Source organism: Ceratosolen solmsi, unplaced genomic scaffold (genome assembly GCF_000503995.2).
Source record: "Ceratosolen solmsi marchali unplaced genomic scaffold, CerSol_1.0 scaffold7, whole genome shotgun sequence".
Lineage (NCBI taxonomy): Eukaryota > Metazoa > Arthropoda > Insecta > Hymenoptera > Agaonidae > Ceratosolen > Ceratosolen solmsi.
In genome coordinates this window covers 5,316,752-5,330,853 of record NW_011948413.1, presented here as the reverse complement: position 1 = coordinate 5,330,853, position 14,102 = coordinate 5,316,752, and the positions used below count along the sequence as shown (strand labels likewise).

At 36.2% G+C, this 14,102-nt stretch overlaps 2 protein-coding genes across 2 annotated transcripts in view; both read right to left on the bottom strand.

Moving 5' to 3' along the window:
* LOC105367386 (signal-induced proliferation-associated 1-like protein 1) overlaps positions 1–14,102 on the bottom strand; it is a 104,215-nt gene that overhangs the window by 33,203 nt on the left and 56,910 nt on the right. The window lies entirely within an intron of this gene.
* The window catches only part of LOC105367657 (ubiquitin-conjugating enzyme E2 R2-like), a 43,519-nt gene continuing 36,542 nt past the window's right edge, over positions 7,126–14,102 (bottom strand). Inside the window, exons 3-4 of the mRNA XM_011506425.1 lie at positions 7,346–7,518; positions 7,126–7,250 (exon numbers count right to left, since the gene is read on the bottom strand). Of these exons, the coding sequence (XP_011504727.1) occupies positions 7,126–7,250; positions 7,346–7,518 (298 nt within the window). The remainder of the gene's footprint in view (positions 7,251–7,345; positions 7,519–14,102) is intronic.

Sequence of the window (14,102 nt, the reverse complement as noted above, 5' to 3'; positions counted from 1 at the left end):
GTTACCGCAGTTTTTTTATGGGGCTAAAGCCAACGGTAGCTCGGCTGTTCCCGGGTGTTCCCTCGGCGAATAATCGCGGAAAGCATGTATTATTCTGATCAATCTGACGTGAAAAGCGGAAGTGGCCGACAAGCCAATTTTGCGCGCTTTCCTCTGCCAAGATTTAATGGCTGAGCCACGCGCTCTTGGATAAATCATCGATCGATGGGCGAGGAGCGCGCGAGCCGGAAGTGCCAAGACTACGTATCTTATAGCGAGCGCATATGGCGGTGGGGGTAGGTGGGTAGGGAGGGGGGAGGGGAGAGATTCAGACGCGTGGGTGTTCGATGCTCTTATCGCGCTGGTCTTATGAATTATGGCTAATTTCTGTAATTATTGTGCGTGAAAATTATTCAGTGCTGCTGCTGTTGCGCTGCCGCTCCAGCTCTCGTTGTTCGTACCTTCCCTTTATGCATTTCCTTGTTATACGATCACTTTGCCAGCGTATTATTCGCAAACTCGAGTGGAGTTATGCATTATCGCGCCTTTCGCTTGTCCCCCCCCCCCCCATACGATGCTTACCTTATTATGGATTTACGCACATTGTGATTTACCTATAACTTATTTATTTTCCCGGTTGTCGGTCGATAATATTACAGGTGGGTGTGAAGCGATGAAGGAAGACTTACCTATAACAAAGGAAAAAAGTACGTTAGTGGCTATTAATTACATTACGAGCAGCTTATAAATCTTAGGTAATAAGATTACAAATAAATTTGAAATAATGACAATAACGCTATTCCATTTGTTTATACGTATTTTGAAATTCTATCCATTAACTATTTCGAATTTATTTAATATTTATATTCATTAGTTAGTATTCACTTTAATAAATTATTATATTCTCCTTTAATTCAGATATTGTACGTATTATCGGATAATGTTGAAGGGTATAAAGAATCGTAAGAAATAAATGATGATTATTGGTATCTCGCGTCGAATTATAAAAATTTTGCATTTCTATCTAGGAAAAATATTTCGACATTTTCTGTATTTTAAAAATACTTGTACATACATTGAAAATACCATCTAGTTTTTTTAAGAGCAATATTTCAAGGATATCATATGCTTTAATAATACATAACGATTGGGACTGACAAGAAATAAATTGCTGAACAAAGTAACGACTTAACCCGTATTATTGATGAAAAACAAAGTCATTACTTTAGTTATTATACATTGTAAAATAGTGTGCAATAGTGCATTAATCGTATAAATGATTAGAAATACTATAAATTTATTCCTAATATACTATTTATTGAACAAAAGGTGAGTAATGTTTGTGATAATTAAAGAAAGTCAATTCATAAATTTCGAAATACCATAATTTACAGATTTTCATATTTGTATTTTAATGATAAATACATGAAAATGCTCGGATAGTCAAATCATAAATTAATAACTTGTACCTTCTATATTTATCTTATGAGCCATTCCCTTATGCGGTATTTTTTTAATTTTTCGCGAATTTGAAATAAATTCTCGATTAATTAAAATAAGGAAACATCGAAGAAAAAAAAATAATCGTACTCGATATACGATTACAATGTCGAAATTCGACTAGAATGAATTAGCATCGAAAACCGTTATGGACACTAATTGTCTTTCAATACTACCTAATTGGATTCTCCTTATAAAATACAAGAATTAAACAAAAGAATAAATTAAGATTCTTTGTTCTGCAGACATTAAAATACACGTTAGTGGAAAATCCATTGGTAGCAGCAATTGTAGACACACTTACCCTAAATAGTAAAATAAGCGTCATGGACGGACAGGCATTTAATTATAAGCGTATGCGTTCCAGCGACAGAACAAGGAAGAGAAAATAATTACGGAGAAAAGAAGATAAAAAGAATAAGAAGCGAACGGTTTTGAGAATGTACGGATGTCGCAAATACAATCATGTCACACTAAGAATCGCGATCGTTGTCATCGTTGTCGTCGTCATCGTCGTCGTCGTCGTCGTCGACTCTACGTGCAACTAATTAAGTTTTGCTACTACCATTTGTTTTTCTCGCATACAGAAACGTTATTGAAGGACGCTACTGAACTTCGAGATTCTAATATAGTAGAATAGAAAACAAGCGCGTTTACAGATGCGTTGATTGTCTTCGAGTGTCCATTTAATTATATTCAACTCGTAAGCACAGTTGATGATAATTTTTGATAAGGCGCGAGACATTAACGTTCGTGTGCGATGCTGTAATATTCTCTAATTTTCTCAAATATTTTCATTGACGCGGTCGAATACTGTTTCAACTAACTGGCTAAAATTGTTTTTTAATTACGAGACGTATTGTAATTATATTATCAAACACTCCTCGATACTAATTGAAGTCTCTAGAGAAAGCGTTCGTAGATAGGAAAATAGGATATTTTTCACGTAAAAAAAAAAAAAAACAAACCGAAAAAAAGCATAGACTTTTGTAACACCGTACATTTGCACGTATATTTATTTCAATACGCACTTGTTGGGGATTCAATAATACAAGATATTTGTTGTAAAGATAGTAGTCGAGGCTAATTTTCCAAGCTCTTACAATTAAACGAATAGATAACAAAAATATTTATGATAAAACGACAATGTCAATTTAATGGCTATTTAATAAATAAAGGACTTTACAAATGAAACGAAGTGTCGTGCAATGATCTATAATTCGAAGGCTCTCCAACGTGTCCGTTAGCACGAAACTTCTTTAATAATTCATGCACGACTAAGATACCACTGGCAGCCGGTAAATAATGAATAAACCGAGGAACCACAATGGAATAAAATGCAGTCGTAAATTACAATAAAGCAAGAGTATCGATCTGGGGTGGGCGAGGTGTATTTGATTTGCTTGGGGGGCGACGGAGGACTTCTTGTAGATACACGGGTCAATGCAAATTGATGAGGGTCGTTTTGCCGAGCAACGTGGCAACAATCGAAGGTGGCCAGGGATGGGCAGGGAGACCGTGGCGGCGACCGAACGGCGGTGGGAGCCGCGGGACCACCCGACGTGGACTTCCGGTTTTCTGGGAAGAGGCGCGCGACGGAAGGGCCCGGGTACATCGAACTCGCGCACCCTAACGGGATGCTCTCCATTGGCGACTGCGCACTCGTGCGTTAGAACAAGCATACGTGTCGACGGGACGATCCTTGGAAACCAATTATTGATTAAGACACGAGCCATACGTGCCTGTCCATTTATTAATCACTTGGCGTGATAAGCCAATGTTGTCCACTAACTGGTGGTCCAGGCTTGCCTTCGAGCTATTTACGACGCGACGATAATTATTTATCGAGAACACGAGTGCGCTGAGAGGATTAAGAAACACGGATTTTTGTTTATTCCTGTTTTTCTTCTTCTCTTTACCACCGTGTAGTGTTGGATTTAACGTCATTGCTACTTTCCAACTAATTCATATCGAGATGAAATTGAAAGGGTACGAGATTATTTGTTTGCCTCGTTTCATTCAATAGTTTCCTTTATATATTCACAATTTTAATAAGATGGGAACAACATTACTTTTACATTGCCGGCATTGTTATTCGCTTAATTATAAAATAGTACCTGCTGTAGGACATTGTGTAATTTGCCTATGTGTTATTAATTAAGCGTACGAGTATTTTATGATTATTATTTAAAGTATTGTTAATAGAATAAGGTAGCTCGAGGATTTTTTAATGTAAATTAATTAAAACATTTTCGGCCTTAGGTAGATGTATGGTACTATTCGGAAGATGTTTTAATTAAAAATTGTAGCATGTCACAAGCAAATACAAGTGTAAGCGAATGTAATTATAAAATTACAAATGAGTATTATTACATTAAATTTACATTAAAATGAAATGTATCGTAAATGTGAAAATGCTTTTTAGTAATTATTTAATTTCTAAGTATTTATAATCTACTGGAATGATAAAGATTAAAACGCAATATAATCAACGAAGCTCCATTTTTTTGTTTTACCGCTTAATTATCAGCGCGTATCATCGTATTTATACGGCAAAACGAAGAGAGAAAAAAAACATTCCTCAGGGAATGAGCTTGCGCGCATTCATTCTCATAGTATAAATTTAGATATAAAATAAAATATAATTTGCCTATTAAGAATGGCGACATTCTTCATATCTACTACCATACAAGATATATTCTATAAGATTCGCAATCGATTCTTTATTCTTTTGCATTAAGTTCTTTAGCTTAATATTATTAAATATTATTTATATGCATCGTTATAGATAAAGTTAAATATGAAACTTTTTTTCTTCTTTAATTATGCTAATAATGCTGTATATATCCATATGCAAATTCAAATTCTTTTCTAATTCTTTTCCTTCTTCCAATTAACGACGTATTTACATTGCAATGCAATACGAAAGATTATTGAAATGTAGCACAGAATAATATTGTTTAAGAATTCAAATTATATTGACATTGATAAATGAGTACTGAAACTATAAGTTATGAGGGAAACTTGGCTCAAATGCCGTAACAGGCCTACGAAAAGTTTCCAAACAACATTGTGTTATTTTTTATATTTTTATATATTTTTCCTTTTTTTTTTTTTTTCAAAAATACCCAGCCGCACATAACATTCATCTTGATTTTGTTAGGGAAGGCTTATTTATAAGATAATAAATTCGTAGCAAAGCGAAGCCTTCGTGCGTAATCGATATGAAATGAGGGAGAGGGTCGGTAAGTAGCAGGCCGCGTGAATACGGACAACTCCGGTCGTGGCAAACAAAATATTTCTCCTCGAGAATAAAATCCAGACAGTTGAGGTGCGCGCATTCACTGAATCGTAGCGTAATGTCCTCTACGACGCGGCAACTGGTTTTCGCGACTGCAAATCCACAGGTGCATGCGCGTCGGGCGGAAGGAACGACGACGTACCCGCCCGGCCCCCTCCAACCGCCACTCTGTCCCACCCCGTCGACTCTCTCTCTCTCTCTCTCTCTCTCTCTCTCTCTCTCTCTCTCTCTCTCGTTTTCTCTCCCGATGGTAGGCGTCGGACTCGCTGACCTTGATCTTCGCCGCGAATCGACGTCGTTGGCTTTCATACCCTAGCCGATGGAGAAGCTCTTCTTCGCTTCCGACGAATCGTGGTTACTTGCCGATTTTTGGTCGACTGGCTCCTCTTAGCCCCAAGACGATCGCGAGAAAGTAAGAGAGGAGTAGAAAGCGAGGAGGATGAGGAGGATGAGGATGAGGATGAGGATGAGGAGGAGGAGGAAGAGGAGGAGGAGGAAGAGGAGGAGGAGGAAGAGGAGCATACAACATTGAATTAAAATTCCTCGCGAATGAGCGGATGAATGAGCGTCTGTGTTCGCTCGTTCGCGACGAGAATAACGAAACGACTGTGCGACATTCGATGCACTTTTACGCCTTGGAAATGCTTTAATTGAGATTCGATTGCTTCGATTTTCCAAGCCTTCATTCCGCAGCGTCCTTTACGTGAGTGGATGTTAACGATTCTTTGGTGGTATGCGATATATCAGCATTCTTGGGCGACGTGTATCGTTTCTGTGAGAATCCGAAAGTCGAAGAGTATCGAGCAAACGTACTTTTTCAAATAGCTTATTAGACTTTTCATAATTCGATATCGACGAGTGGACATTAGAGTCGAGGCGATATTCGAGAGGAATACATTCAAAAACATTTCCTTACTAGTTTACAATCATTTGATACAGCCTTTCAAATCAATTTCACTTATTTAAAAAAATTCCATGCCAAACACGACGGCTTAAAACTACGTGTCAGTTACATTTTGCCAATTGCCAGCACTTATTCGACCAAACTGTGGCTACATTTATCTCGTGTTTGTAAATTGTTCAAGAACAGCCGAACTGCGGTGTTCAGCCACTACAAGTGAGGTTGTCGTTAAACGTGCCAGAAGTAAGTACACGCAATGCGAGAACAGTGTTAGCCCCAGGTCCTCTTAGGGCCTCATCGAAGGTATTAATATCGCCGTACCGAGAAATCCAAGGCTCAGCTTTGGGGACCCCTGCAACTCCATATTCCACGCTCGATTATTTACACGTTCACTCGGAGAAGTTGAAGTTTCACGTCGTCGCCCCCCTCCCCCCACTCAACGTCTGGCCGCACGCCATCTGCTGCTTTCCGCCCTCGGGCCGCGCATTCGCGGTAGGTAGTCGCGGGGAGGCCCGAGGCTTCGCCCCGACGGGACAAACGGTGCTTTTAAACCTCCCGTCCCTCTACCCCTCCCGCTCTCGCCAAAGTACTCGTCGCGCATTAGCGCCTTCGTGTAATGCCGTTTTAATTAAAGCTCGCCTTTCCGCCTGCCTCTTCAGCTCATTCTGCACGAGTGCTTCGGAGGGTTCCACGGGGCCCTCGTCCTTACGGCCAAAGTGTTCACGGCGAACTTTGCCTGAGCTTCGATAATGCGAAGTTTAGCCGCCGCCACAACTGCCAGACAAACCAATAATGTACATGGCTCTCAAAATTAAAGTTTCCCTCGCGTTGCGAATCGAATGTGTGCTTATTATCCGCAGCCAAGCTACCAATACACCACCACCACCAGCTACCATTAGACATTTATCGGCCTCTCACACGCGAGTTTAACTCACAGGTTAATCTCACCTATCCACACAGAGGCTTCTCTCTCTCCTTCTCTCTCTCTCTCTCTCTCTCTCTCTCTCTCTCAAACAATTGCTTGTATCCATAAGCTCGAGGAATTAGTGACGAATAAGAATACGACAGCCAAATCAGAGAACGGAGCTACTTAGTTGATCTTGAAGTTAATAAATACCGGGTGTGGTGGTGACGCGTGGCACGTTAAATTTGAAATTTTCTAGGGAAGTTAATGCAGATGGTAAAAGTCAATTCGCTTCCGTTAAACAATCCGAGCAGCTTGAAATCTGACATCATTCTCGAATAGCTATGGGGATAGATACTGTTACCCTGCAAGTGCGAAAATCTACTAGAGCCCGGAACCTTACGAGTCGTAGAGTGTCAAAGATCTCGGGGCTCCCTCGATTTTTCTCAAAAGCCTCTTGGTGAGAATGGCGAGCGCTGACATTTTAGTACGACTGAGCCCGACACATTTCGCCCCCGGCACTCGCGCATGGATGAAACATCAAAACGGTGGCGGTGGCAGTGGCAGTGGCAGTGTCGGTCGCCGGGGCGGGTGCGGCGGCGGCGGCGACGGCAGCGACAGAGGCAACTCCTCCTCGTCCTCGTCCTCACTCAGTTTCTCCTCCACTGACATCGAATATTCGTCGATAAAACGCGTTAACATCATACGTCGAGCACGGCCGGGGGGGGGGGGGGGGGGGGGGGTGTGGATGGGAACTTACCGGCTTTCCTCGCTTGCACTGGAAGTGTTTGGGATCGTCGAGCCTCGCTGCGGCTTTCCCAGGGCTCGCGAGCGTTGTCTGCAGCTCCCCACGGTTTTCCTCTCGACAGAGGCGGGGCGAACGAGTACGAGGGCGCGGATCGGTTGATAACTTTGCCGCGAGATACCCGAGAACTTCCGAGCGAGAAGTATCCGGCTTTACGGACCAATGACCCATCGACGAAACTACCGCGAGGAGCAATGTACGGCAAACACTTTCTCCACGGCGACGAAGAAGCGAAAAAGGACTGGACTGGGCCGGGCTGTACAGTTACGCTAATGGGATTAAGTCACTGGAAATTCTTAAGTTTTTTTTTTCATTTTATTCCCGAATGCAGCGCGTCCACTTGGATGCGTCGTCACTGCGCAGTCTGTCGCTGCTTTCCGAGCGGTTTTAGGTTATGTTACTAGGACCGATGCATCTCCATTAACAAAGTTATTGTTTATAATATTTAATAATTGGTTTGCCGTGTCAATTATCACTTTTTTTACTTGTCGGCTTGATGGCGTACGCTTGATGTCTAATTCGACATTTTTTATAGCATCAATTATGCGCGCACAAAAAAAAAAAAAAAAATATGAGCGGCATGTATTAAAGTAAAAAATAAGATCCATAAGTTTAATGGTTTAATTGGATTAGTGGTCGGTTTGATACTGGTTGCAACGAAAATATTTAATGGACGATTGAAAGTAATTATAAAGAATTAACCTTAGGGCATATAAGCTATTGAAGCTACTAAGTTTTAAGTTAACTAAGAAACTTATTCAGAGTTCTTTCTCCATATTTGGAAATCAAGGTTGTGAAACCGGGAACACTTTAATGGATTATTTATGTGAAAGGATTACGGAATTTCTAGACTTCGAGAGTCGAATGTCGGATACATCCAAGACTAACGAGCTTCAACTTAACTTAATACATCCTCTACGATACCGCTTCGTCGATTTTTAAACAATCGCTAGCGCCAAAATCATAAACACGACTATAATGGCCGAAGAATGCGCTATTTAAGAAAAGTAATAAACTATATAAAAGAAAAATATTATAAATAAGGAAAATTCTAAACGATAAATGAATATACTCGTCTCCCGTCGTTATAAGACCCGTCCTCGAATAATTTCCTCTATTATAACCTAACCCACTTCCTAGCACATGTCTCCTGTTTGAGTGCGTAACCGATTATCGTTCATTGGAGGATATTAAAGAAATGTACCACTGTTCGCGAGATCCGTGTCACGGGACTATTACGCGACGGGCTTTAACGAGTGAGATATGAAATCACAAGTGACCAGTTGAACAGAACATTTATATTATCGATGCAGGTAAAGTAAAGTGGAGTATTCAAAAGAGATACGAACGATCGGCACGCTTTAAGCGTCTTTGCATTAATCATTACTATCAAACATTTCATAGAAATAAACATTGAAAAAAAAAGAAAAAAAAAAGTATAAACCTGTAAGTAAGTGCACCTTCGCTCCCTAAGGATCAATATTGTCCTTACTGTATGATATTGAATTTTATTAAAAATATATCAACTATGTAAGCAAATAAACTGTATTGATTTTATAATTTATACATTTGATAAAACGTTAAAATTATTGTTCAATGTTTACTACACCTAATCAACTAAATTTAAAAATCTTATAATCCTTAATAAGTAAAAAGGCTTGCTGCGACGCAATTTTTATAAGTTTAACTTAATGATTTCTTTTGAATTTCATTGAACTTCTTTAGATATGTAATGTCGTAGGCACAATTATAATTGTAGTAGAAAAAAAAAATTGAAATATTTCATTCGTATCTTTTTTTTTTTTTTACCTCTAAACAGTATAATTGTAATTTTCAAAAATTTATCACTTTATTTTTTCAAAAAACTGCTATAATTAGATATTTTTTTCTTGATAATACTAATAATTGTTAAAGGTATTTTTTTCGAGATGTAAATACATTTCGAAAGAAAAAAAATCAAATATTGAAATAAAATTAATAAGATTAATGGATCATCTAGATAATATTCACGCTAAAACGAATTTCAAACGAGAGTTATCAGTCCATATATACATACGCTATTGAGAACATAAATAGTAATTCGTTTCATTATACGCGTGTTTAGACGACCTTAAAACGATTCCTTCCTATTCCGTAAAATCACAGCAACAGCGTCGTATCAGAGTTGTTGAGGTAGTGGTTGTCGGGTGGGGGTAAGGTAAGGGAAAAAGAGCATATTCTACACAAGAAAAGTCACGCTAGGTATCTATCTATCTATCTATCTGGTAAAAGAAAACGCAACGACGTGTTTGAACTTGAGTTGTTTAATTTCGCTTGTAATTACAAACATAAGCTAACGCCTATGTCGACATGCATCTGGAGCAATAAAAATTTTAATGATTACCATCTGCATACTCGCAATTCTATTCAACAAGTCTCTTCCCCCTCGAACTTAGCTTTATCGTAGTCAATAGCTTAGTTTTCCTCCTTGCTTTACATTGTATAAACAAACTATCCCTTTTTCGCAATGGTTATGCCTATCCTGTTAATTAATTTAACCATTGTACGTTTTAATTACGACCTCACCGTCTTCAATACCCTACGGATTATCATATATACATTTGAAATGTATTAACAATGTTATATTACGTATAAGAAGCTTCTAGTTAAGTTCATAAATGTAAAATGTGAATTTCAATCTTCTAAGAAATTACAATTATTCGTAATTAAAGAAGCTACGATTATCTCAAATATTGAGTAAGTCGCTTGGTGTTAAAAAAAAAAAAAAAAAAAAAAAAAAATATATATATATAAAACTATATAGAATATTGTTGGCTTGGCAATGTTAAATACTCGCATTTCGAGAATCGAGATAAAATAAAAAGCACTGTTTTTAGTTCTATTGACAATTAGAGTCGAATAATTTATAATGAAGCTAAAAAGTCGATTTATCTACAATGAAAAACGAGGATTTATGGTTTTACTTTATTCACGTACCAATCTTTTTTCATTTCTTCTTCTTCTTTTTTTTTTTTTACTTGACATTTAACAATGTTTTCCGCGTGTATCATTCACCAGAGCTACGACGATATGTCGTAATGATCATAAAGCAGGCGAATCCGGCTCAAACGAATCTCGCCAAATCAAACGAGTCAAAACATAGGGACAATTTAATGAAACGGTCACCCGACTCTCGTCAACTGATTCGCAGATATTCGGAATGAGCCAAAAACCCGTTGAGAGCGAATTTGTTCTTCCATCGAATGCATGCATCAATCAGAAAGTAGGTAACCTGGATGTTGTATTTTTGCTTCAGGCAATTTGGGTAATTATTTCACTTGAAAAATTGAAACCGATAGTCCATCTCAACGCATTTTCAAAATCTTAAAGTAGACTTATTATGTTTGAAGTCCTCTTGACATTCGCTTCCAAAACTTTGTTACATGTGCAAGAATTACGGATGCTAGGGATAAATGAGTAGTAATAAATATTTACGACAGTCTATTAAATATATAATAATCTATAAGTGTCAGTTTCAATTATAGCGAGTTGATACAAATTCAAAAACATAAATTCAAATTTATAAAAAAAAAGTATTGAAGAAGGATCGGTCGACTTCTATTGTTTTATGAATGCAGCAATTTTTTTTTTTTTTTTTTTTTTTTTTTTTTTGTCCAAGCGACTTACTCAATATTTGAGATAAATATACTTTGCGACAAAAAATTACATTATATCCCAGTTAAGCGATTTATAACTTTGTTAAAATAAATAATATCATATTTACATTTAGATAATATCAATACTTTAATGTTAAATTTTAACTGCTCTAAAAGATATTTTCATTTGAGCTTTTTTGTCCTAAACAAACACGTCAAATAATAAATTTTGAATTTATTAAATTTGGCATTTTTTCAAGATATCGATAAAAGCTGGTGAAATGAATTCGATATAACTTTGGCACAAATAGTATAAATTAAAAAGCATGCAAGATTAGAATTTCTAAGATATTGCTGAAATATCGCAATACTATTAAAGAAACTTTCGCTGCGACGGTAATAGGTTGCGCGGATGTTATCCTAATAATTCAGATTTGGGAAAGACTTATCCTGTAACTGCTGTTAATAAGTTATCTTATGAAATAAATTTCATGCAATATTTTAACTAGACGTATTATTAATAAATATGTAGAAATATAGCAATTTTATTCTTCATTCATATACATATATATTGTTGGTAAGCTATTTAAGCCAGGTGAAAGATATTTTCATGGCAATCGATGTGCTCGTATCATCAACTCACATCGTGAATCGTAATTTTTTTTGTTTCCCTTCCATTTTCAGGATGACTTTCCCTCCGCTCGCGTACATATGAATTCGTAGAAGAAATATGAGACAGACTATGCAGGGAAGAAAGCTAGCAGGGAATTTGATTGCGTAGGTAAATGCGTCTTTGGGAAAACGCAAATTCCATTGTCGCGCTCGTTCTACACTAAGAAAAACCGGAGAACACGCGCCCAGCAGATTTGATTTCTCACAGTGCTGAGAGAAAAGGAAAAGGAGAAAGATAGAGGCGCGTGCGAAAATTTTCCCGTTTAAGCGATGAATGATGAATCCGTCTGGCAAAGTACACTTTTAAAGCTGTCGACGCATAAATTCAAAAGCACACGTTCAGCCTAGTAATGGTGCTCTCTTGGCTCCCCTTTCGGAAATCCGGTGAATTGTAATGGGTGAGTTTTCTTCTACGCTGTCCGCGTTAATATTTTTATTGTGCGCATGGCGATTGTAAAGACATCGGAATAAAGACATTCGCGTGTGTGCGTGGAAAGGAATGGGAGAGTCAGAGAATTAGTTAGTCTGTCTGTGTCTCTCTTCATCTGTTTGGGTATCTGCGTGTATGTATGGTGGTGGGGGGGGGGGAGAGGAGGAGTGAATGAGAGGGTACAAGGAGAAGTTGCAAGCGCATGGTTATAGCATAATTTTCAATAATAATGGAATATGCGTATTTATGAAACTTATGCGTAGTATATTTATAATTGGTAATGATGAACTACGAGTTTCTCAACAATCATTGTATTGCAGTACAGAACACTTTGTTTTCACTACGAATATTCATTAATTTATTCGAGTGAAATATCTTATATAAAGTCGTGAGAACTTTTATATTTTTTAATAATAGTCAAAGTACAGAATTAAAAAAAAAAAAAAAAAAAAAAGTTAAAATATTATGCCGTGTTTTTTACAACATCATAGCGATGTTAAAGATGAAAATATTTAAATTTCACGTTATCATGAAAATAAGTTGATAAACTTATCGTCATTTTTACTTATTGGAAATGTATTATCAAATTAGTAAACACATGTTCATTTGTTTTATCAATTTTACGTATACGCGAGAAGTCTGATATGATATAGCTTATACGTTTTGTTCGTATTTAAAACATAAAAGATTTATTACTAATCAATATTAAATACATTTATTATTTTGAATATCATTTATACATTGAGAATTTAATGTAATATGACGTATAATGTTTGTAAAAACGAAAATACGAATGCCTTATTCCATACGCAAATAGAACAGTTAGATCAAAGAAGTTTCGTGATTTATAGCATTTATGTAACCATTTCAAAAGGATATTTACAGTTCATACAAATGTGAAGAATAATTTAAATCAAATATGTTTTTATCTTCTATTGCGGATTAATTTTCTAGTCCCAATAATTATCATTCATAAATTGTATGAAAAAAAGTGATTATATACATTTTTGAATTTGAGATAATAATTATCAGACGTGATCTATTTGAGTGATTTAATAAAATTGTAATAATGCTTCGATTTGTGATTAATTTATAAAATTGTAAATAATTTTAACTACACGGTAGGACGTATGACAAATAGATTACAATTAATTTTGTTGAAAAGATTATTTGTTTCTTGGCACTCAGACTACAATTTTCCTCTCTCTTACAATTATTTTTATAAATAAACGTTTCAATATAATTTTACTTAATAATTATTTAATAAGTAATAGAAAATATTTTTCGCTTTTTATTTTACATTGATAAATTCGAATAAAAAATTATTCTCAAAGCTGATATGATATTTAAATGCAAAAATTCAAAAAAAAATAAATAACCGTTGATTCAAAATTTTCTAAATTACATAGGCATAATATATACATGAGCTTTCTATTAAAAATAAAATTAGATATTCAGTTAACCTAAAATTCCATGTCCGCTATTAATGCAATAGACAAAAATAACTTTGTTTATCTAATGTGGTTAATAAACTTTGTTGATACTCTTGCTAATAGATAACTTAAAGAATCGTATTCTGTTTGTCTTTACTAGCTGTTTAAAAAACATAAACCAACCGTAGATAAGAAACAATGAATGTACTATACTTGATATTTTTAAACGTAACTTTAAAATTTAGCACATCACTTAGGTACACAAAAGCCTTTCGACCTATTTTAATTAAATTTACTTAATAGTTTTTTAAATTTTCATAACAATGACATTTATTGCTACATCTCAAGAAAGAAAAAAGAAAAAAACATTCAATTTAGTCTAAAAAAACATAAATAGTCTAAATAATAACAGGCCACATAACAATAATAGGACTCCATACAAAGGCATATAAAAATGAATTGATTAACATGTCTAGAGGGAATATTTAACATTAAGAAACATTAAGAAAATAAATTTTGCAATAATTTATGACATATATGCA